This window comes from Sminthopsis crassicaudata, chromosome 2, assembly GCF_048593235.1.
Source record: "Sminthopsis crassicaudata isolate SCR6 chromosome 2, ASM4859323v1, whole genome shotgun sequence".
Lineage (NCBI taxonomy): Eukaryota > Metazoa > Chordata > Mammalia > Dasyuromorphia > Dasyuridae > Sminthopsis > Sminthopsis crassicaudata.
Genome location: NC_133618.1, coordinates 104,303,522 through 104,328,865, shown reverse-complemented (window position 1 = coordinate 104,328,865; position 25,344 = coordinate 104,303,522). Strand labels below are relative to the sequence as shown.

Below are 25,344 nucleotides of genomic sequence, written 5' to 3'. Positions count from 1 at the left end.
TAATCTTGTAAGAGTGTGAACATTTTTCAAGGAAACTTAAATGATCAAGTTAAACAAGACTATTTAGAGAGAATTAATTATATGACTATAATGAGGAGGGGGCAGAAAGGATGCAAACTGAAAATAATTGTAACAAAATATTTCTCCAGCAATAACTGGATTCACTTGTATTTCAAGATAAGCATTACTGTTCCTTATGTCCTTATGATATTGAAATAATACTATAGAAAATAACAGTGAAAAGAACTGCTGCTCCAGATCCTAATATACATAGAGGAATAACTGCTGAAAAGGACACAGTTTTGAAGGATCAATTTTCATCATACACAAAAAGAAAATGGATCTCAGATACTTTGGAGGAAAAACAGTATTATAAAAGGAGATGGAGAGACTATCAGTACATATCAGTCCACATCTTAAGTGGCCTTGAAGATTTCATCTCTTTGAAGTCTTCAAGAATAATATAACTTATCAAAAGCATGGTAAAGATAGGAGAATTGAATGGGCAGTTTTGTAAATTGTATTTTGCAGCTGATTGCCGTTTCTTGTTATTGGTAAAATTGACTCAAAGCATAAAACCAGTACATAGGACATCTCAAGCCTGGCAACTAGATTCAAAACTGAAATTCTTGAAACAACTACAAGAGATTTTTGAAAGAGAACTGCCATCCAATTCAGTAAATATTACAAATTACTATTATAGTTGATGATGCTAAAATGAAATTAGGAAATTGCAGTTACAGAGTTTGCAGTAGATAAACTCAGTACTGATTGCATTACTCCAAATGTAAATCTAATACCTCTGTGCTCATTAGTTTTTTCTGGAGTGCATATGGTCAGATCTCTAAAAGAATCTCTGAAAATAGCTGCATAAAATCCCTGAAACTTGAAGTGGTTCACCTTCCTAACTAGAAATAAAGCCGTACTTAAACAGAGGGTTAAAAACTGAATAATAGACTAGAAAAATGAGCAGACAACAGAAAAAGATTCTGACCATAGAAAGTTACTATGGTGATGAGGAAGATCAAAGCTTACACTCAGCTGTAGTGGCAAGAAACTAGAAACTGTAGATGCCCATCAGTTGGAGAATGGTTGAATATATGAATATATACCATATATGGTATATGAATGTTTATGGTATGTGAATGTTATGGAAAGTTATTCTGTAAGAAATGATAAGCAGGACAATTTCAGAAAGGTCTGGAAAGACTTGCATGAACTCATGATAAATGAAGCGAGTAGAACCAAGAGACATTGTATACAACAGCTGTAAGATTATACGATGATTAGTTCTGATGGACATGGCTCTTTTCAACAATGAGATGATTCAGGCCATTTCTAGTGATCTTGTGATGGAGAGCCATCTGCACCCAGAAAGAGAACTGTGAGAACCTCCCAAGTGTGGAACACAACATAGTATTTTCACTTTTTTGTTGCTATCTGTTTGTATTTTGTTTTCTTTCTCATTTTTTTTTTCCTTTTTCTCATGCAGCATGATAATTGTGGAAATATGTATAGAAGAATTGCATATGTTTAACATATATTGGATTACTTGCCTCCTGGGGAGGAGGGGGAAGAGGAAAGGAAGGGAAAAAATTCAAACACAAGGTTTTGAAAGGGTGGATATTGAAAATTATCCATGCATATATTTTCTTTTTTTTTTTTTTATTAATTTTATAATTATAACATTTTTTTGACAGTACATACTTGCATATATTTTCAAAATAAAAAACTTTAATTTAAAAAAAAAGTCACAGATTTAAGCTGGGGAAAAAATACTTTGAAAAAGATAACAAAATCAAAGTTCCTACATCCAAAGTCTCCAAGAAAGAAAGAATTGTTCTCAGGCCATGGAAGAGCTCATAAAGGATTTTGAAAATCAAGTAGGAAAGATAGAGGAAAATTCAGGAAGAGAATGGAGAGTGGTGTGAAAGAAAATACAAAAAGCTACCAAGGAGAATAATGCTTTAAAAAGCAAAATTGGCCAAACGGAAAAGGAGATACAATGATCTTTTAAAAATTAGATTTGAGGGGCAGCTAGATGGTGCAGTGGATAAAGCACCAGCCCTGAATTCAGGAGGACCTGAGTTCAAATTTGGTCTCAGACACTTAACACTTCCTAGCTGTGTGACCCTGGGCAAGTCGCTTAACCCCAGCCTCAGGGAGAAAAAAAAATTTAGATTTGAGCAAATGAAACTAATGACTTTATTAGAAATAAAGATACAATAGAGCAAAGCCAAAAGAATAAAAAAATTTTTTAAATGTGAAGTATCTCATTGGGAAAACAACTGACAAGGAAAATAGATCCAGGAGAGAGATAATTTAAAAACATTGATCTATGTAGAAGTCATGATTAAAAAAAAAAAAAAGTCTGGACATTATTTTTGTTTGTTTGTTTGTATTTATTTTTTATTATTATTATTATTATTTTTTTTTATTCATTTTTCCAAATTATCCCCTCCCTCCCTCCACTCCCTCCCCCCAATGGCAGGTAATCCCATACATTTTACATGTGTTACAATATAACCTAGATACAATATATGTGTGTAAATACCTTTTTCTTGTTGCACATTAATTATTAGCTTCCGAAGGTATAAGTAACCTGGGTAGATAGACAGTAGTGCTAACAATTTACATTCGCTTCCCAGTGTTCCTTCTCTGGGTATAGTTATTTCTTGGACATCATTTTTTAAGAAATTATCAAGGAAACTGTCCTGATATTCTAGAACCAGAGGATAAAATAGAAATCGAAAGATTCCACTGTAATCTCCTGAAAGAGATCCCAAAATGAAAACTCCCAGGAATATTATAGTCAAATTCTGAAACTCCCAGGTCAAAGAGAAAACATTGCAAGCATCTAGAAAGAATTGAATTATAATATAATATAAGATTTAGCAGCTTTTACATTAAAGGATTGAAGGTCTTAGAATATGATGCAGTGAAGTTAGGATTGCAACCAAGAATTGCTTACCTAGCAAAACTGAGTATAATCCGTCAGCGGAAAGGGGAAAATTCAATGAAATAGAGGACTTTCAATCATTCATGATGAAAAGAACAGAGTTAAATAGAAAATTTGATTTTCAAATTCAGGACTCAGAAAAAGTATAAGGGACTTTTGTTTACATTCCTACATGGGAGGATGACACTTTTAAATCATTAGAACTTTAATTATTATGGCAGTGAGAAGATAAACACACACACACAGAGAACAGGTATGTAATATGAAGGGGTAATAGCTGAAAAAAAAAATGAAGGGGTCAAAGAAATTACTAGAAAAAGAAAGGGAGAGGTGGAATGGTGTAAATAATCTGCCAAAAAGAGGCAAGAAAAAGCTTTTACAGTGGAGGTAAGGGTGGGGGGGGGGATGTGGAGGGAGTGAGTGAACCTTATCCTCATCAGAATTAGCTCGAAGAGGAAATAATTCAATATGGTTATAGGAAATCTATTTACCTACAGGAAAGTAGAAGGGGGAGAGGATATGGGAAAGAAGTAGGGGGACAGTGATAGAAGAAAGGGCATATTGCATATTGGGGAAGGGAGTAGTTAGTAGCAAAACACTTTTGAGGAGGTAGGTGAAGAAGAATAGAATAGATGAGGGGGATACAGTTAGCAATACTATTTGTAAAAAGATTTGAAGTAAGTTTCTCTGATAAGGCCTCATTTCCCAAATTATAGAGAACTGAGTCATATTTATAAAAAATAAGAGCCATTCCCAATTGATAAATGATCAAAATAAAGTAACTATGCCCAAAGGGCTGTGAAACCATGCATATCCTTTGACCTAACAATACCACTACTAGGCATGAATTCCAAAAGAGATTTAAAAAAAAAAAAAAAAAAGTAAAAGGACTTATGTACAAAAATATAGGAGCTCTTTGGGTTTAAAAAAAAAGGAAACTGAGAAGATGCCTATTAATTGGGAAATGACTGAATAAATTATGGTTTGTGATTATGATGGATTATTATTCTATGGGAAATGATGAGTTAAGATGCTTTCAGAAAAATCTGGAAAGCCCTCTATGAACTCAAGCAAAGTAAAATGTACTATGAACAAAGTAATAGCAATGTGCTGGGATAATCACTGTGAGGACTTAACTCTTCTCAGTGATAATGATGATTCATGACTACTTTGCAGATCTTGTAATGAAAAATCCTATCCATATCCAGAGAAAGAACTGGTTGTATCTGAATACAAATTACTGAAGCATACTCTCCCTTTCTCCCTCTCTCCCTCTCCCTCCCTTTTTCTCTTCTTCTCTCTCCCTCTCCTCTTCCTATCTTCTTCTCTCTCCCTTTCTCCCTCTTTTCCTCTCTCCCTTCATCCTATTCCCTCCCTCCTACTTTCTCCCTCCCCCCTTTTTTTCCCCTCTCCCCTCTCCCCTCTCCCTCCTTCCCCTTTATTTTTCTTGAGTTTTATTGGGGAGGAGAGATCTATGTTTTTTTCATCACAATAACAAAAAAAAAAAAATACTGGGTTTAGCAGTAAGTTATTTCATAGGCTTCTTTGTGATTATGATGAAATATTTTATGTAAAACATTTATAATTTTTATGTGACAGTCAGGTTTAATTGTTATTTTAGTACCATAGTAAGAATTAGTAGTCATTCTGCTAACTGGAAGAACAAGACTGATTGGCTTTAGGAAGGGAAGAGTGAGATGACTGGAAAACAATGACAAATAATCTGTTGCATAATTTTCCCAAAGGCTAGGTTGCTCAAATCTACTTTTATGCCATCCATCCATCAAATGTAGTTGTTTTTTAACCCATTATGGCATATATTTTTTTAGAAAATTGTTTAACTGTTTAATATGGAACTGCCTTTTTTATTCTAATTTTAATATTCAAAGAATGATACAATGTAAATTAGTCTTAGAAGTTGTACATGAAGTAAATCATTAATTATATATTTGTGGATAAGTTGAATATTTCCAGTGTTCTGGTTATTTCCTTTTAATGTATGCCAATTTTTCTTAAAATTACATTTACCTTTTAATTATGTTTTGAATTGCTTCTTTAACATTCATTAAAAGAGTACATTTTCATCTGAAAATTTTAATTAAAAATCTTTATTTTTAAACAGGATACGTTAATTGTTTGGTCAGAAGCTGAAAACTATGATCTGGCTTTGAGTTTTCAGGAAAAGGCTGGCTGTGATGAGATCTGGGAAAAAATTTGCCAGGTATGGTTCTTTTATTATTAATGGTTGCATAGTTTATACAATAAGCCTGCTTATAGAGAAGTTTTATTTTGCTTTTTTAGATGTAAGTAAGCGTTTAAGAATTAATGAATAGCATAGTGCTAATAATCTAGTCCAAGGGTTCTCAAACTACGGCCCCACTAAGGACGTTTATGTGGCCCGCTGGGTTATGGCAAATGGGCTGAGGGGTGGAGACAGTGTGAGTTTTTGTTTTTACTATAGTCCGGCCTTCCAACAGTCTGAGGGACAGTGAACTGGTCCCCTATTTTAAAAATTTGAGGACCACTGATCTAGTCTATGAACTTTGCAATCAATATGGAAATTCTTTTTCATCATTTATAATTGAGGCAGTATGAAACAGTAAATAGAGAATTAATCTTAGTATCATAAAGAGCTGGGTTAAAGTAAAAATACTAGGCAAGTCATTTAATCTGTCCATAGTGTATGCAACTTTTCAATATTACAATTTTGAGAGAAAATGCTAATTTGCTTTGATAAAGGAGCTCATTGGATGCTATCTTCACTGAAAAAAAAAAAAGGTCACAACTGACTAAAAAGAACAACAGTGAATTTTTATGGGATTTTTATCTTAGCAGAGAGAATAAATTCAATTATCTTTATTCAGAGGAATCTCAGATCTGTTTGTTTAGCCCTAACCTTTCCAATTCCAGTCTCATCTTGAGTTTTCTATAGGACATTTTAAAATTCAAAATGTTAATTTCACCGTATCTAAAAGTGAACTAACTATATTCCCTCACACCCTTCTCAACTTCCATATTATCAAAGATTGATTTTTCCCGTTACCCAGGCTGGTAAACTAGGTGTCATCCTCAACTCTTTATTCTCTCTGACCTCCCACTTCCCCATATTCAATATGTTGTTAAATCCTATCAATTCTACTTTTGATACATTTTTCTTGTACTCAACTTTTTCTCCTCTGTGACAACTACCATCCAATACAGGACCCCATCACCTCACACTTGTATTTTTGCAATAGTTTTCTGCCTCTTTAAGTTTTTTCTCGATTCAGTTTTTCTTCTACTTCTTAAAGTCAAAATCTAACCAAATTTCCCTTCTTTTTAATAAACATTTTCTGTCCTCTATATTAATTAGTTCTAGGATCAAATATAAAGTTCTCTGTTTTCCTTTTAAAGTCTGCCCTCTTTTAATCTTCTTACACCTGACTTTATTCCATGAACTTTGACCAAGTGACACTATTGGCTTTCTTATTGTTTGTTCCTTTCACAAGACACTCCTCCTATCTCTGGACATTTTCGCTATCTTCAATGCTTGGAACTCCCTTCCCCCTCATCTCTTTTCAAGATTACTATCCTTTACTTGAAGTCTCTTCTTTTGCTGGTACCCTTCTATCTAACTTCTTTCAATCAGAGGATTTATTAAATATATTAGACAGTGTGTTACATATTGGAGATACAAAGAATAAAACAATTCATTTTCCCAAAATAGCTTGCATTCTAATTGGGGAATGAAATATAATGTGTTTGACTTGTATTTTTTTTTTTCTTTTTCTTTTTATTATAGCTTTTTATTTACAAGATATATGAATGGGTAATTTTACAGCACTGACAATTGCCAAACCTTTTGTTCCAATTTTTTCCCGTCTTCCCCCCACCCCCTCCCCCAGATGGCAGGTTGACCAATACATGTTAAATATGTTAAAGTATAAATTAAATACTATATATATATATATATATATATATATATATATATCTATATATATATATATATATATATATATATCCAAACAGTTATTTTGCTGTACAAAAAGAATTGGACTTTGAAATAGTGTACAATTAGCCTGTGAAGGAAATAAAAAATACAAGCAGACAAAAATAGGGGTATTGGGAATTCTATGTAGTAGTTCATCATCATCTTCCAGAATTCTTTCGCTGGGTATAACTGGTTCAGTTCATTACTGCTCTATTGGAATTGATTTGGTTCATCTCATTGTTGAAGATGGCCATATCCATCATCATATAGTATTGTTGCTGAAGTATATAATAATCTCCTGGTCCTGTTCATTTCACTCAGCATCAGCTCCAGGCCTTTCTGAAATCATCCTGTTGGTCATTTCTTACAGAACCATAATATTCCATAATATTCATATACCACAATTTATTCAGCCATTCTCCAATTGATGGGCATCCACTCAGTTTCCAGTTACTGGTCACTACAAAGAGAGCTGCCACAAACATTCTTGCACATATAGGTCCCTTTCCCTTCTTTAAAATCTCTTTGGGATATAAGCCCAGTAGTAACACTGCTGGATCAAAGGGTATGCACAGTTTGATAACTTTTTGAGCATAGTTCCAATTCATTCTCCAGAATGGCTGGATGTATTCACAATTCCACCAACAATGTATCAGTGTCCCTGTTTTCCCACATCCCCTCTTAACATTCTGCATTATCTTTCCCTGTCATTCTAGCCAATCTGACAGGTGTGTAGTGGTATCTCAGAGTTGTCTTAATTTGCATTTCTCTGATTAATAATAACTTGGAGCATCTTTTCATATGGCTAGAAATATTTTCAATTTCTTCATCTTAGAATTGTCTGTTCGTATTCATATTCCATTTATCAATTGGAGAATGGCTTGATTTCTTATAAATTAGAGTCAATTCTCTATATATTTTGGAAATGAGGCTTTTATAAGAACCTTTAACTGTAAAAATGTTTTCCCAGTTTATTGCTTCCCTTCTAATTTTATCTGCATTAGTTTTGTTTGTACAAAAACTTTTTAATTTGATATAATCAAAATTTTCTATTTTGTGATCAGTAATGATCTCTAGTTCTTCTTTGGTCATAAATTCCTTCCCTTCTACAAGTCTGAGAGGTAAACTATCCTATGTTCCTCAAATTTATTTATAATCTCATTCTTTATGCCTAGATCATGAACCCATTTTGACCTTATCTTGGTATATGCTGTTAATTGTGGGTCAGTGCCTAGTTTCTGCCATAACAATCTCCAATTTTCCCAGCAATTTTTGTCAAACATTGAGTTCTTATCCCAAAAGCTGGGTTGACTTGTATTTAATTTTGTATATACTTATGTGTATGTAAATTGTTTCCTATAGATGTTAAGCTCCTTCAGAATAGAAATTTTCTTTTTATCTCTTGATTCTCATATAGTATAGCACAAATACAAAATACAGGGTACTGCAATAATCTTATTGCAATTTTAAACTATTAAAGTCTAAAACTACACTAAAAGTTTTGGAACATCCTATTAAAAAGATGTTAAATAGATGCTTATTGATTTGAAATGATGACATTGAGATTCCTTATAATTAAATAAAGGCTATATTATAATTTTAATAAATGTACTTTATTGTATTCAAGTGCAGTAAACTTTCCAAGAAATGGTCCACAGTTGTGATAAAAGGTCACATTATTCCCTTTGGAAGTTTATTTGGACAAGTTCAATTAGTTTTCCTTAAAGCTTTTTTCAGTTTTTATTTAATACTACCAAAGTTGAAGCTGCTTTTTCCAATGTTATCAGTAATCTCTTAACTGTTAACTCCAGTAGTCTTTTCTCATTCCTTATCTGAGGCTTTTGAAATTTTTGATCATCAATTCTGATGAACATGGTTCTTTTCAATAATGAGGTGATTCAGGTCAATTCTAGTAGACTTATGATGGAGAGAATAATCTATCTAGAAAGAGAACTATAGATACTGAATGTAGATCACAACATAGTATTTTCCTCTTTTTTGTTATTACTTGCTTTTTTGTTTTCTTATTTTTTTCCTTTTTGATCTGATTTTTCTTGTGCAGCATGATAATTATGGATATATGTATAGAAGAATTGCATATGTTTAACATATATTGGATTACTTGCCTCCTGGGGGGGGAAGGGAAGGAAAAAATTTAAAACACAAGGTTTTGTAAGTGTGAATGTTGAAAATTATCCATGCATATGTTTTGAAAATAAAAAAGCTTTAATTAAAAAAATTGCAAGGGGCACAATGGATAGTGTGTTGGGCCTCGAGTCAAAAAGATCTAAGTTCAAATGTGATCTCAGATTCTTATTACCAAGTGATTTGTTTACCTCTGTTTCCTCTAAATGTAACATGAGAATAATAACAGAACCTACCTCTCAGGATTGTTATGAGGATCAAATGAGATATTTTAAGTATTTAGCATAGTGACTGGCACATCACAGGAGACATGTATAATTGCTGTTATATCACTGTCGCACTACCACTACCCACACATTCACAATTTCTAGTATCAAGGAGTTTGAGGGTGGAATGGAAGATATACAATATGTGTACAGATAAATGAATATGAAGTAATTTTTTAAAAAAAGAAAGTGCTAATGACTGGGGAATGGAAAGATGAGGACTATCAGGATGGGTTTACTGTAAGAGGCGAGGCACTTGTGCACTTAAGGAAACTAAGAGGTAGAGTTGAGGAAGGAATGTATTTCAGACACAGACTGTTTTCAGAGAAATGGAAAATGAAATACTACATACTGTACAAATGTGTTTAATGTTTGTTGAATGGAATTGAATCCAGCCTTAGGTTTGTAGCCTATTTCTTTAGCATCTTATGCTAAATGTCATTTAGCCCCTAAAGCTGTTGAAATATCAACATCGTAAAATAGTACTTTCTTTAGGTTCTTTAACTATGTTCTGTTGTAAGAGCAATAGAAAAATACATATTAAAGAACCCCATTGAGGAATTTCATGTACACTGAGACAGTAAGGGGGTCCTAATTTTTCTCATCATTCCAACTATTATATTTAGTTTTAGAGAGACTGAGATTAAATGTTAATGTAGAGTTTGGGCAATAAGAGATGTCTTGAAAAAAAATGATTTGGCTTTTCCAACATGTCTTGATAAATCCATAGTTTCAATTTTTCTTTATTATCTTGGTTCCATTGATGAGAACTAGATAAGGGATGCCTAAATGAAATTAGGTTTAATTGAGATCTAGTGGCAGGTTTGGGGTACAGGGAGTCAAATAGAGCTCCCCTGTAACTCCTTTGGATTCGGTGCAAAGATACAGAGTTAAATGAGGTCTAGTAGCGGCGCAAGAGTCCTCTATAAAGGAATTTACAGATCCAAAAACCTAGATTGATTAAAAAAAAAAAAAAAAAAAAAAAAGGTTTATTATGGGGTTTGGAAGTAAAGTTAAAAGGTAGAAAGACACTAGAGCCAGGGTTGGCACCGGTGGACAGAAATCCTTGACATGGCCGGCGTAAAGATGCCATGTTTGGGACTTCTGCAAAGAGTCAACTCCAGTTTGGCCCTTTTTATAATAGGGGGATCATCTGAAGGGGCCCATGGGTAGAGTCCCAGATTGGCTTCCTGCTTGAGCTTCAGCCAGGGTAGGAATTTGAATAGAATTCAATGGGTTTTTAGATAAGGAGGAAACTGTGTTTGGGGTGAGGCAGAGTCCAAGGAGAAGAGTTTTGGGGTTTCCTCATCACCATCTCTACTTCTTTGATCAAAGGCTTTTTTTGTAGTGTTAGCAAATTAGTTAGCAATTAGTCTCTTAATTGTCAGTAATATATAAACCATATTATAATCCAAGTCAAGCCTCAATTTTGATAGTCTCAGAACTGTTCTACCTCTTTTTATGCCTTCCAATTTTATCAGTAATTTCACTATGTATTTAAGTACTACTTATGCCCTTTTTTTTTTTTCTATTTCATAATACACATAAGAAGGAAGAGCCTAAAAATTACAAAACACTTGCCATAAAAATAAAGATTTAAATAATTGGAAAGACATTCAGTGCTCTTGGATAGGCCAAGCGAATATAATAAAGATGACAATACTTCCCAAACTAATCTTTTTATTTAGTGCTATATCAATCAAACTCCCAAGAAACTATTTTAATGACCTAGAAAAAATAACAACAAAATTCATATGGAAGAATAAAAGGTCGAGAATTGCAAGGGAACTAATGAAAAAAAAGTCAGATGAAGGTGGTCTAGGTGTACCTGATCTAAAGCTATATTATATAGCAGCAGTCACCAAAACCATTTGGTATTGGCTAAGAAATAGACCAGTCGATCAGTGGAACAGATTAGGTACAAAGGACAAAAAAGGGTACATCTATAGCAATCTAGTCTTTGACAAACCCAAAGATACCAACATTTGGGATAAAAATTCATTATTTGGAAAAAACTGTTGGGAAAACTGGAAATTAGTATGGCAGAAATTAGATATGGATCCACACTTAACACCATATACCAAGATAAGATCAAAATGGGTCCATAATTTAGGCATAAAGATTGAGATCATAAATAGATTAGAGGAACTGAGAATAGTCTACCTCTCAGACCTGTGGAGGAGGAAGGAATTTATGACTAGAGGAGAACTAGAGATCATTATTGATCACAAAATAGAAGATTTTGATTACATCAAACTAAAAAGTTTCTGTACAAACAATACTAATGCAAACAAGATTAGAAGGGAAGTAACAAATTGGAAAAATATTTTTACAATTAAAGGTTCTGATAAAGGTCTCATTTCCAAAATATATAAAGAACTGACCCTAATTTATAAGAAATCAAACCATTCTCCAATTGATAAATGGTCAAAGGATATGAACAGACAATTCTCAGATGATGAAATTGAAATTATATCCACTCATATGAAAGAGTGTTCCAAATCACTACTGATCAGAGAAGTGCAAATTAAGACAACTCTGAGATACCACTAAGATGACAGGAAGAAATAATGATGAATGTTGGAGGGGATGTGGGAAAACTGGGACACTAATACATTGTTGGTGGAATTGTGAAAGAATCCAACCATTCTGGAGAGCAATTTGGAACTTATGCCCAAAAAGTTATCAAACTGTGCATACCCTTTGATCCAGCATTGCTGCTATTGGGCTTATATCCCAAAGAAATAGTAAAGAGCGGAAAGGGGCCTGCATGTGCCAAAATGTTTGTGGCAGTTCTTTTCGTAGTGGCTAGAAACTGGAAAATGAATGGATGTCCATCAATTGGAGAATAGTTGGGTAAATTATGGTATATGAAGGTTATGGAATATTATTGCTCTGTAAAAAATGACCAGCAAGACAAATACAGAGAGGTTTGGAAAGACTTACATCAACTAATGCTGAGTGAAATGAATAGAACCAGAAGATCGCTGTACACTTCAGTGCTGTATGAAGATGTATTCTGATGGAAGTGGATATCTTCAACATAAAGAAGATCCAACTCACTTCCAGTTGATCAATGATGGACAGAAACAACTACAACCAGAGAAGGAACACTGGGAAGTGAATGTAAATTGTTAGCTCTACTGTCTATTTACCCAGGTTACTTATACCTTCGGTATATGTGCAATAAGAAAATTGGATTTACACACATATATTGTATCTAGGTTATACTGTAATACATATAAAATGTATGGGATTACCTGTCATCTAGGGCAGGAGTAGAGGGAGGGAGGGGATAATTTGGAAAAATGAATACAAGGGATAATGTTATAAAAAAAAATTACTCATGCATATATACTGTCAAAAAAAAAAAAAAAAAGAAGGAAGAGCCTAGGTACCATGAAGTTTTCTGAAAAGCGAATTTATAAGATCCTTTTAATCCATTGATTTCCATTTTATATTCAGTTACTCAGCTGTATTGTTCCTTTGATTTTCATTCTATATTGTTCCTTTGTTACTAATCAAATTTTCATTTAGGCTAGAATAAAACTGAAATAATGTTTGTTGAATAAAAGAGTCTGACAGTCTATTGGTCGCTGTTATGTATTAGTCTTGAATTCTAGACAATAGAGATAGCACAGTATGCCATTGGACCCCAAATTCTTTTTTTTTTTTTAATTAAAGGTTTTTATTTACAAAGCATATGCATGGGTAATTTTTCCAACATTGACCCTTGCAAAACTCCTCCCCCTCCCCTAGCTGACAAAGTCTGATACATGTTAAATATGTTGAAATACATGTTAGATCCAATATATGTATACATATTTATACAGTTATCTTGCTTTATAAGAAAAATCAGATCAAGAAGGAAGAAAAAGAAAAACTGAGAAAGAAAAATAACAGAAAGAGTGAGAATGCCATTTTTGTTCCACACTTAGTTCCCACACTCCTTTCTCTTGGTGTAGATGTTTCTCTCTCTTCCTTACTGAACAAATGGAACTGGTTTGAATCATCTCATTGTTGAAGAGAGCCACATCCATCAGAATTGATCATTGTATACTCTTGTTGCCATGTATAATGATCTCCTGGTTCTACTTATTTCAATTAGCATCAGTTCATGTAGGTCTCTCCAATGGTCATTTCTTACAGAACAGTAGTATTCCATAGCATTCATATACTATAATTTATTCAGCCATTCTCCAATTGATGGGCATCTAGTAAGTTTCCAGTTTCTTGCCACTACAAAGAAGGCTGCCACAAACATTTTTGCACATGTGGGACTCAAATTTTTTATTTTCAGAGAATGTTGTTACAGAATAATGTAATGGAAAGGATATTAAACTTCTAAGAAGACAGGTTGAAATCTAGATTCTGCCACTTGTTGGGTATTATGTAGTTTGGGGCATGTTATTTGACCCTTTTGAGCCTCAATTATTTCATAAATATAAGGGGGTTAGGGATAGAACTGGACCTCTTATTTCATTGGCATAGGGAATTTCCCAGATATGGAAATTTTCCTCAATAGGTACAGGCAAAAATTGTCTTTACAACTTATATTATTTGCCTAGGACTTTGAAAAGTTCAGTGAACTATCCAGGATTTCAGAGCCCATATTTGTGAATGGAGTAATATAAATCCAGGTCTTCCTGATTTCAAGGTGGACATTTTGTCACTATTACACATTGCTTTTCAATATGATAAATATAATGACACTTTTAACACTTGTGCCTCACAATATTGTCAGGACCTGATGAGATCTTTGTGAATGCTTTTTCTTTTTAATGCATACATATTTATACAATTATCTTGCTGTACAAGAAAAATCAAATCAAACCAGAAAAGAAAATGATGATGAAAATAAAATGCAAGCCAATAACAAAAAGTGTGAACTGCACTCCGTTTCCATAGTCCTCTCTCTAGGTGTAGATGGTTCTTTAGTTCACAAAACCATTGGAACTGGTCTGAATCATTTCATTGTTGAAGAGAATTGCTTATATTTTTAAAGTGCTATGTAAATAGAAAATTTTATTATTGGGCAGAGGCAGCTTGCTGTAGTGTTTGTTAAGAGCATTAGACATAGGAGAATTGATTTAAGTTTTCCCTTTATTCTGGGATTCTCCTTGTGACATTAAGCAAGTCACCCTCTTGAAATCATTTCTTGAAATCTAAAATAAGGATGGTTATTATAGTTGCCTTTTTAATTGAGCTGTTAGGAGAAACAAATGAGAGTCTATAGTTCTAGCATCATAAACTTCTATTTTGTATCAGTATTTATGGATTCTGGGGCAGCTAGGTGGTGAAGTAGATAGAGCACCAGCCTTGAATTCAGGAAGATCCGAGTTCAAATGTGATCTCAGACACTTAACACTTCCTAGTTGTGTGACCCTGGGCAAGTCACTTAACCCCAGCCTCGGGGGGTGGGGGGTGGGGGAGGGAAATATTTATGGATTCCCTGAGAATTTGGTTAAGTGATCTTGCATTAAGGAGAATTATTTAAAGAGAAATATTAAATTAGAAGGGGAAAAGGCCATATTGATCTTAAGGGAAAATAAGAAGTGATGGTATAGAAGACAGAAAACACAAAGGGTGACTACAAAAAAAAAATTAAAAGCAAAGGATTCCTGGGAAATACTTTGTTGCCACAAACATTGCTACATATGTCAGTTGGACCTGAGGGTCTCCATCTTTTAGTACAGTAATTACTGTTAATGAAGACCTTGAGTCTTCAATAAATGATAAAGTGTATTTAGTATATTCAGTATAAAAGTGCAAAGCACTATATGCAAACCCTACTCAGAATTTTGATGACCTGTATTTAAATCCTGCCTTTGAAACATACTGGCTTTCTGTTCTAAGACAATTTACTTAGCCTCTAGTAAAAAGTACTCTAAATAAAAAAACAGGAGTCTATGTGTGTGTAATAATTTAAGAGATAATTAAGAATACTTGTAAGAGGCGTAAAAGTTGTATTCTTAGCCATTGAGAACAGTAGACCTATTGTCTCAGTATTCTGAGGCTATTTAGTTTTTTGTTTTTTTTTTTATTCATTTTTCCAAATTATCCCTTTGTTAGGATTACTAAGTGAGAACTGAGGTTGTCTCTGGGGCTGGGGTTGAGTCGGCTGAGGTCCAGGGATTGAATATAGCTAACATCTGCCCCATTTCAGCTATAAGAGATTCCTCAATTCAGAGTCTTCTTTCTATCTCTGGGAGTCCTCTCTTTTATTCTCCCAGAGAATGGGCGTGGGATAATGCAAGGGCTTCTGGGAAGAACCACCCCAGCCAATGAGCTTGCCCCCTCTATCAAGTCAACCTGAGTTCTCACCTTGTAATTGTCCAGAAAACCTGAATTCTCACCTTGTCACTGTCCAGACAACCTCAGTTCTCACTTAGTAATCCTAACATCCCTTCCCTCCCTCCACTCCCTCTCCCCAATGACAGGTAATCCCATACATTTTACATGTGTTACAGTATAGCCTAGATACAATATATGTGTGTAAATACCATTTTCTTGTTGCACATTAATTATTAGCTTCCGAAGGTATAAGTAACCTGGGTAGATAGACAGTAGTGCTAACAATTTACATTCACTTCCCAGTGTTCCTTCTCTGGGTGCAGTTGTTTCTGTCCATCACTGATCATCTGGAAGTGAGTTGGATCTTCTTTATGTTGAAGATTTCCACTTCCATCAGAATAAATCCTCATGGCTATTTAGTTTTAATGTACTAGGTAAACAGAATGTTGAGTGTAGGCCGTAAAGATATGAGAAATATTATTTTAAAATTTTGGATGCTAGTTTTGTCAAGGCATATAGTGTTCAATTTAATCTTTATTGTAACTATATCTCATTCAATGACTATTATTTAGTAGTATTATTTAGTAGTAGACCCTGGGTAAGTCACTAAATCTTGTACAATCCTTGCAGAGTTATTAAAGAAAATGCTTTGTAAACCATAAAGCATCTAGATATAACCTATTTTATAACAGAATTTTTGTATTACTGTGAAATAATAGGTGTATTTTTCATAAACTAGATTTGTGAAACACAAATACACGGTTTTTGTTTTGTTTCCTTTTTTAAAATTTTGATGATAACTTTTTTTTTTTTCAAAATACATGCCAAGATAGTTTTCAACAATCATCCTTGCAAAACCTTGTGTGCCAGATTTTTTTCCTTTCTTCCCCCCATTTCCCCTAGACAGCAAGCAATCCAGTATAGGTTAAACATGTGCAATTCTCCAAAACACATTTCTACATTTATCATGCAAGCAGAAATAATGTTAAGAGGAGTAGAATACTCTCAGAAACAATGAGCTTTGATTTCTTTGCATTCTGCATCTAAGATAGACTGTTCTTATTTATTAATACATTTTTATTGTTGGTCAGAACTCTGACATGTTTCCATATAGGTAAATTTAGATCTACAGTATCTGCTTTGCTGTCCAAAATTATTCTTTGGTGGTCCAAATCATTATTGATTAGAGAAATGCAAATTGAGACTCAAAGATAACCACTACACACCTCAGATTGGCTAAGATGACAGGAAAAGATAATGATAATGTTGGCAGGAATGTGGGAAAACTGGGACACTGATGCATTGTTGGTGGAGTTGTAATAGATCCAACCGTTTTGGAGAGCAATTTGGAACTATACTCAAAAAGTATAGCAGTGCTTTGATTCAGCAGTGCTACTACTGGACTTAGAAGAGATATTAAAGAAGAGAAAGAGACCCATGTGTGCAAAAATGTTTGTGGCAACCCTTTTCATAGTGGCTAGAAACTGGAAATTGAATGGATGCCATCAATTGGAGAATGGCCGAATAAATTATGGTATATGAACGTTATGGAATATTATTGTCTGTAAGAAATGACCCAAAGGATGCATACAGAGAGGCCTGGAGAGAGACCTACATGAACTGATGCTAAGTGAAATAAGTAGAACCAGGAGATCTTTATACACTTGAACAACAATACTATATGAGGATCAATTCTGATGGACGTGGCCCTCTTCAACAATGAGAGGATCCAAATCAGTTCCAGTTGATCAGTAATGAACAAAACTAGCTACATTCAGTGAAAGAACACTGGGAAATGAGTGTGGATCACAACATAGCATTTCTACTCTTTCTCATTATTGTTTGCTTGCATTTTTGTTTGTCTTCTCAGGTTATTTTACCTTCTTTCTAAATCCGATTTTTCTTGTGCAGCAAGATAACTGTATAAATATGTATACATATATTTAACATATACTTTAACATGTTTAACATGTATGGGACTACCTGCCATCTAGGGGACGAGGTGGAGGGAAGGAGGGAAAAAGTTTGGAACAGAAGTTTTTGTAAAGGTCAATGTTGGAAAATTACCCATGCATAATATGTTTTGTCAACAAAAACTATAATAAAATGGAAAAAAAAATAAAATTATTTCGCAGATGCAAAAAAAAAAAATAAAATTATTCTTTGAAGTTTGCAAACCAGAGACAGAACACAAAATTTCTTCTGTGCATAAAGTTAAATTTTAAACTGTCTTTTTCAGTAATGAAATGAATATAAATATACAATAACAAGCTGTACCTTAATGAAATAGCTGAAACACAAAGACTATTAACAATTCACCATGTATAAAATTAATTCAAGCATCTCTGAAGCACCTACTATGTGACTAAGATGGTCTCCTTTATTCATTGAATTCGGTATCTCTATCCTAATTCCCAAAAGAGGTGTGGCTGTGGGTGTCCATGCTTTTAATCCTAAATTGTCTTAAAAACCTCTACCAGGTTTGTAACATTTCCTCCTCCCCTCCCAGGCTGGGGTTAAGTGACTTGGCCAGGGTCACACAGTTAGGAAGTGTTAAGTGTTTGAGACCAGATTTGAACTCGGGCCCTCCTGAATTCAAGGCTAGTGCTCTATCCACTGTGCCACCTCGCTGCCCCCGTTTGTAACATATTTAAGGACTTTCTACATAGATTTCCGGGGGCCCAGAAACTTGTAGGGGGGGGAATCTACACCTTTATTTTTACTAACATTTGACTGAAATTTAACATGCCATTTTAAGAAATCAGATTAGTAAACATTTAAGTGTGTGTTATATACCAAGAATGTTCTAAGCCCTAAGGGGTCCATAGGCTTCACCAGATTGCCAAAAGAGTCCATGACACAACTACTTTCTTGTCCTTTATTTTTTAAGCCTTTTATTTTCAAAATATATGCATAGTTTCCACATTCACCCTTGTAAAATCTTGTGTTCCAAATTTTTTCTCCCTCCCTTAAATAGCAAGTAATCTAATATATATTAAACATGCAATTCTTTTAGACATATTTCCACAGTTATGTTGCACAAGAAAAATCAAATCAAAAAGGGGGAAAAATGAGAAAGCAAACAAAAAACAACAAAAAAAAGTGAAAATACTATGTTGTGATCCACCTTCAGACCCCACAATCCTCTCTTTGGGTACAGATGGCTCCCTATCACAAGTCTATTAGAATTGACCTGAATCACCTCGTTGAAAAGAGCCACGTCCATCAGAATTGATCATTGCATAATCTTAATTGTTGCCATGTACATTGTTTTTGTGGTTCTACTCACTTCACTTAACATCAGTTCATGCAAGTCTTTCCACACTTTTCTGGAGTTATCCTGCTGATCGTTTCTATAGAACAATAATATTTCATAACATTCATATGCCATAATTTATTCAGTCTTCTTCAACTGATGGGCATCCATTCAGTTTCCAGTTCCTGGCCACTGCAAAAAGGGTTACTATAAATAATTTTACACATGGGGGTCCTTTTTCTGCCTTTAGGATTTCATTGGGATATAGACCCAGTAATAACACTGCTGGGTCAAAAGGTATACAGAAAAACAACTATGGATATGTATACATATATTGTATTTGACATATACTTTAACATATTTATCACGTGTTGATCTACCTGCCATCTGGGGGAAGGGGGAGGAGGAAGGAGGGGAAAAATTGAAACAAAAGATTTTGTAGTTGTCAGTGCTGAAAAATTACCCATGCATATATCTTGTACATAAAAAGCTACAATTAAAAAAGGGAGGGTATGCAGAGTTTGATAGTCCTTTGGGCACAGTTCATTATTGTTGTTTCATATCCTTTGATCAGTTGGAGAATGGCTTGTATTCTTTATCAGAAAACAATTCTTTATCAGAAGAATCTGTTTCAGAACTCTTAGATATAAAAATTTTTTCCTAGTACAACTCTCACTTTCTGTGATTTAACTTGATGAGCCCATTAGTTGTGTTCATGCAGATAATTCTCATATCTCTACATCCAGATTTAATCTAAATTCCTATTCTACCTCACCAACTGCCTTTTGAATTTAAATTGAATGTCTTTTAGCTGTTTCAATTTAATACATGCAAAATAGAGCTCACTATTTTTCCTCCTAAACCATTGTTTTTTTTAAAACTAGTCATTATTATCTATACCAATTGAAATATATATCTCTGCTACTGCATATTGACTTTGAAAACCACAAAATAATAATTGTATTTATTTTTTTCTATTTTGTTAAATGTCTCCCAGTTACATTTTAATCTGATTAAAGAAGGGATGAAGTATAGATTTGGGGGGGGGGGCAGGTTGATACCAATGGTCTAGATAACTTCTTCTCAGTGACTTTATGGATATCTACTCAGTTTCTCATTTTTACCCCATATGTCCAGGATGTTGCCATATCTGATCATTTCTACCTTCATAAAATCTTGAATATAGTCATCTTCCCTTCACATATACAGCTACTACCCTTGTATAGACCCTCATCACTTCTTGTTTAGGCTCTTGTTTGGCCAAGACACTTCTAATTGCTGTTTATGCTGTTCAAGTTTATTCTCACTCCAGTTCATCCTTCATTTGGCTGCCAAAATGATTTTCCTAGAGCTTGTTAAATCTTATTGCCCTCCTAAATTTGAACAGTTCCCTGTTAACTTCAAAAATAAATAACAAATTCCTCTGGCATTTAAATTTCATAATTTTCCTCATTCTTAATTTTCCATACTTATTACATTCTGCTGCCTTTCATACACTTTGATATTCAGCTATAATTGGCCTGCTTGACAACTTTGTACACTATACTCCCATTTGCATGTTTTTACCCTGAAGGTCCCTCATGTTTAAAATGTTTTCTCCTCACTCACTAATGGCCTCGGCTTATTTCAATACTCAGCTCAAATCCTTACCTCTGCAGGAAGTTTTTACCAGTCCCCATTCTCATTTCTCCACTGAGTTTATCTTCTAAACATCCTTTATTGACTTTATTTATTACAATTACATTTTCTTAATGTTTCCTCTAATGGAATGTGAGTCTCTTGAAGAAAAAAGAGTAGTGGTTTTTCCTTTTGTATCCCCCAGCATACCACGTTTTTTGATTGAGAGACTCCCATTCAATTTTAAATTATTATTATTTTACAATTTTATCAACATAAATTTTTGAATAAATGAATATTCTGGCATGCAGCTGACTATGTATTCTCAAAAACTTTGTCAATAGAACATATTAATATTAAGCTTTAACTATTTTAAATCAAAATCTTGATGTATTAATTTTGATATTTTCTTAAACACAATGATTGTTAGAATTTATTTGTCAAAATATTATTCTTATATAGTAAGAAATAACCAGTTTTGCTTGTTTTATTGTTAGGTTCAAGGTAAAGATCCTTCGGTGGAAGTCACTCAGGACCTCATTGATGAGTCAGAAGAAGAACGATTTGAAGAAATGCCTGAAACTAGTCATTTAATTGACCTGCCTACATGTGAACTCAACAAACTTGAAGAGATTGCTGACTTAGTTACCTCAGTTCTCTCCTCACCTATCCGTAGGGAAAAGTTAGCACTGGCCTTGGAAAATGAAGGTTATATTAAAAAACTTCTGCAACTTTTCCAAGTTTGTGAGAACTTAGAGAACACTGAAGGCTTACACCATTTATATGAAATTATTAGAGGAATATTATTCCTAAATAAAGCAACTCTGTTTGAGGTGATGTTTTCTGATGAGTGTATTATGGATGTCGTGGGATGCCTTGAATATGATCCTGCTTTGGCTCAGCCAAAAAGGCATAGGGAATTCTTGACCAAAACAGCAAAATTTAAAGAAGTTATACCAATAACAGACTCTGAACTTAGGCAAAAAATCCATCAGACTTACAGGGTACAATACATTCAGGACATCATTTTGCCAACACCGTCTGTTTTTGAAGAGAATTTTCTTTCTACTCTTACTTCCTTTATTTTCTTCAACAAAGTTGAAATTGTCAGCATGTTGCAGGTAAGTAAATATGAGAAGCTTTGGAGACAAATAGTGGTTATCAAGTTATATGTCTTTACAAGTTGTGTTATAACTGTGTAACTTTGTTACTTGTCACATGTAATATGATCAGTAATAGCAGTTTTAGGTGCTATTTTAAAATCATACCACCTTTTATATTTGTGTGCTTTGGTGTAGCCATTTGATTTAGTTTTGATTCTTAAAATATGGTTTTGAAAAATAACCTATAGGGGCAGCTAGGTGGTGCAGTGGATAGAGCACCAGCCTTGAATTCAGGAGGACCCGAGTTCAAATCTGGTCTCAGACACTTAACACGTCCTAGCTGTGTGACCCTGGGCAAGTCATTTAACCCCAGCCTCAAAAAGGAAAAAAAAAAAAACTTAAAAAAAAAACTTAAAAGAAAAAGAAGAAAAAGAAAAATAACCTATAAATATCTAAATAACTAGTAATCTTCATAGATGTGATAATTGACAAATGGTAGGGAAGGAATATTACTTATTTTTAACTTTTCTTTTTTTTCAAGTGAGGTTATATTACAGATGACAAAGAATTGATTTGATCTTTATATTTGGGGATTTTTAAAAATTCACATAAAATTTTGTTAACAATTTTTGATTTCTTATCAGATATTATTTATATTTATTAAAAACATCTTTTACATTATTATGTGTGTCACAAAGAATGACATTATCCCTTTATTCTGCCAGCCATTATCCCTTATTCTAATCTAGGACTATAGTCAGTGGTGTACTTTAGCCAGCTTATACTGGTTCATGATTTTTCCAAATAACATGTAGTTTTCAATAACCTGATACAGGTTAAATATGTTCATTCCTTTAAAACATATTTCCATATTTGTCATGTTGTGTAAGAAAAATCAGACCAAAAGGGAAAAGAAAACAACCTCCCCCCCCCCCCCCAAAAAAAAAAAAAACAAAAAACATGAAAATACTATGCTTTGATCCACATTCAGTCTGCACAATTCTTTCTCTGGATACAAATGGTACTTTCCATCCCAATTCTATTGGAATTGTCTTGAATCATCTTATTGCTGAGAAGAACCAAGACCATCACAGTTGATCATACCATAATCTTGTTTACTGTGTACTATGTTCTTTTCATTCACTTCAGTTAGTACCAGTTAATTTAAGTAAGGTTTCAAGGCTTTTCTGAAATCAGCCTGCTCCTCATTTTTTATAGAATAATGATATTTCATTACATTCATAAACCATAAGTTATTCAGCCATTTCCCCAACTGTTGGACTCCCATCCAATTTCATGTTCCTTACCACTACAAAGAGAAATGCAAAGAGAAAAACAATTTGTGTGTCTTTTCCCCCTCTAATATGATTTCTTTGGGATACAGTCCCAGTAGTGAGACTGTTGGATCAAACAATGCATTATGGTCCTAGTTTTCCCACATCTTTTCTAATATTTATTATTATCTTCTCCTGGCATTTTAGGCAACCTGAGAGTTATACTCAGAATTGTCTTAATTTGCCTTTCTCTAATCAGTAGTGACTTAGAATATTTTTTCACATGAATAGATAAATGGCTCTAATTTTTTTCATCTGAAAATTGTCTGTTCATAATGCTTTGTCTATCAATTGGGGGTGACTTTTTTTTTTTTTTTTTTTTTTTTTTTTTTTTGCTGAAGCAATTGGGGTTAAGTGACTTGCCCAGGGTCACATAGCTAGGAAGTGTTAAGTGTCTGATAGCAGATTTGAACTCAGGTCCTCCTGAGTTCAGGGCTGGTGCTCTATCCACAGCGCCACCAAGCTGCCCCCTGACTTGTATTCTTGACTCAGTTCTCTGTATATTTTAGAAATAAGGCCTTTATTAGAAATACTGGCTATAAATATTGGCCTTCTCCACAGATTTGACAGGTAAACCATCCTTTGTGCTTCTAATTTGCTTATATGCCCTTTATAGCTAGATTGTGAATCCATTTCAACCTTATGGGCTATGATATGTTGGTCAGTACCTACTTTCTGCCATATTATTTTTCAATTTAAGTTCTCATTTGTTTGAACTGATTAATTCTAAGCATGGTACTTATGATACTAAAGTTCAATACATTATAGAATAGTCAACTCAACTTCTGTCCACTTAATTCCAGTCTATTCTATTCACAAGATAGAGATGTCTCCACAAAAATTAAAAGATGATCCTTTCCTTTGGAGAGCAGGAAATTACCAAGTACTTAATTTCAAGCCAGGTTTCTCTATAAATGCCATATATACAAAGATAAAATGAAACTGTCTCTGTCCTCAATAAGATTACATTATCTTGGATGCTGTGATTATTCTTCCCTAGAGGGGGACTGGATAGAAAGAGTGGAGGTATTTAAGGCAATTTTTATTATTTTTTTTATTACTTTTTTTTTTAGCTTTTTTTTTTTTTTCCAAATGCATGTAAAGAGTTTTCAACATTCATCTTTGCAAAACCTTGTGTTATTCCTTCTACTACTTCCCATATCTAGTAAGCAACCTAATATATGTTAAACATGTGCAGTTCTTTTAAACATTTCCATATTTGTCATGCTGCACAAGAAAAAATAGATCATAAGGTGAAAGAGAAAATAAACATGAGAAAAAAAACAAGCAACAACAAAAAAGCAAAAATACTACCCTTTGATGAAGGTTCCATAGTTGTCTCTCTGAATGCAGATGACTCTTTCCATCATAAGTTTATTGGAATTGTAAGGCAAATCTTTCAGTATCTACCGAATATATATATATATTTTTTTTTTTTCTTCCCTTGAAGAATTATTTTGCTAAATGGAAACATAGCACATATGTATTTCTAATGCAGTGCTTAACAAATGTTTGATTTCTTTTAAATGACTGCTATAGTGCTCTTGATTAAAACTGATTCTTTTGTAACAGGTTTTCCTTTTTTTTCTAGCATTTTAGAGAAGCTTGTGTTGCCAGTCTGAAAAAGATCTAAATTTCAGTGCTTTCATTTATACTGGGTATCTCAAAGTCAGTCTTAGTGTAGAAAATTTGTAAAGTTCATAAGATGGAAATATGTTTCCCATAGAAATTACTAAGTTAATTAAGATCCTCTTCTTTCTGGAGCAGGAAATCAGTCTCTGACTCCTCATTTTTATGTGAGAAAGCTTATTCTCAAAACTTGAATCATTTTAGTCATGTTCAGCTATTCATGACACCACATGGAGTTTTCTTGGCAAAGATGCTGGAATGGTTTGCCATTTCTTTCTTCATTTTATTTTACAGATGAGGAAACTGAGGCAAGTAGGGTTAAGTGACTTTTCTAGAATCACACAGCTAGGAATTGTGGAACAAATTTGAACTCAGTAAGATGAGTTTTCCTGACTTCATTCCTGTTACTTTATTTACTGCACCACCTAATTGTCCATCTATTTCTTAAAATTAGAAATATCATGTCCCCCTTTTTCCTCCCTGCCCTCCCCCAAAAATAGGATTAATATTTGTTGGATCTATCTCTTCCATACAAGTTATGGAATTTCTAGATATGTGAAGTTGGGTAATTTTTATCAATCTTTTGATTTTTTCAAAGTTTTTTTATTTGTGTAAAGATTTAGAAGGGTGTTGTTGAGGTTATAATTAGAATAATGTTCAATATTTAAGGAGGGATGTTATTGCTTGAATATTTATTAACTGGTGTTTTGCTTTACTTAAATTTTAAAATATTTGAGGGTTGAATAGTTTCTAAGATTCTTTTTAACTTTT

General features: G+C 33.7%; 1 protein-coding gene across 2 annotated transcripts in view; it reads left to right on the top strand.

Annotated features, from left to right (window-relative positions):
• Positions 1-25,344, top strand: part of PPP4R3B (protein phosphatase 4 regulatory subunit 3B) — a 77,157-nt gene that overhangs the window by 15,989 nt on the left and 35,824 nt on the right. For both annotated transcript variants that reach the window (XM_074286964.1, XM_074286965.1), the window contains exons 3-4: positions 5,082-5,180; positions 21,005-21,628. In XM_074286964.1, coding sequence (XP_074143065.1) covers positions 5,082-5,180; positions 21,005-21,628 — 723 coding nt within the window. The remainder of the gene's footprint in view (positions 1-5,081; positions 5,181-21,004; positions 21,629-25,344) is intronic.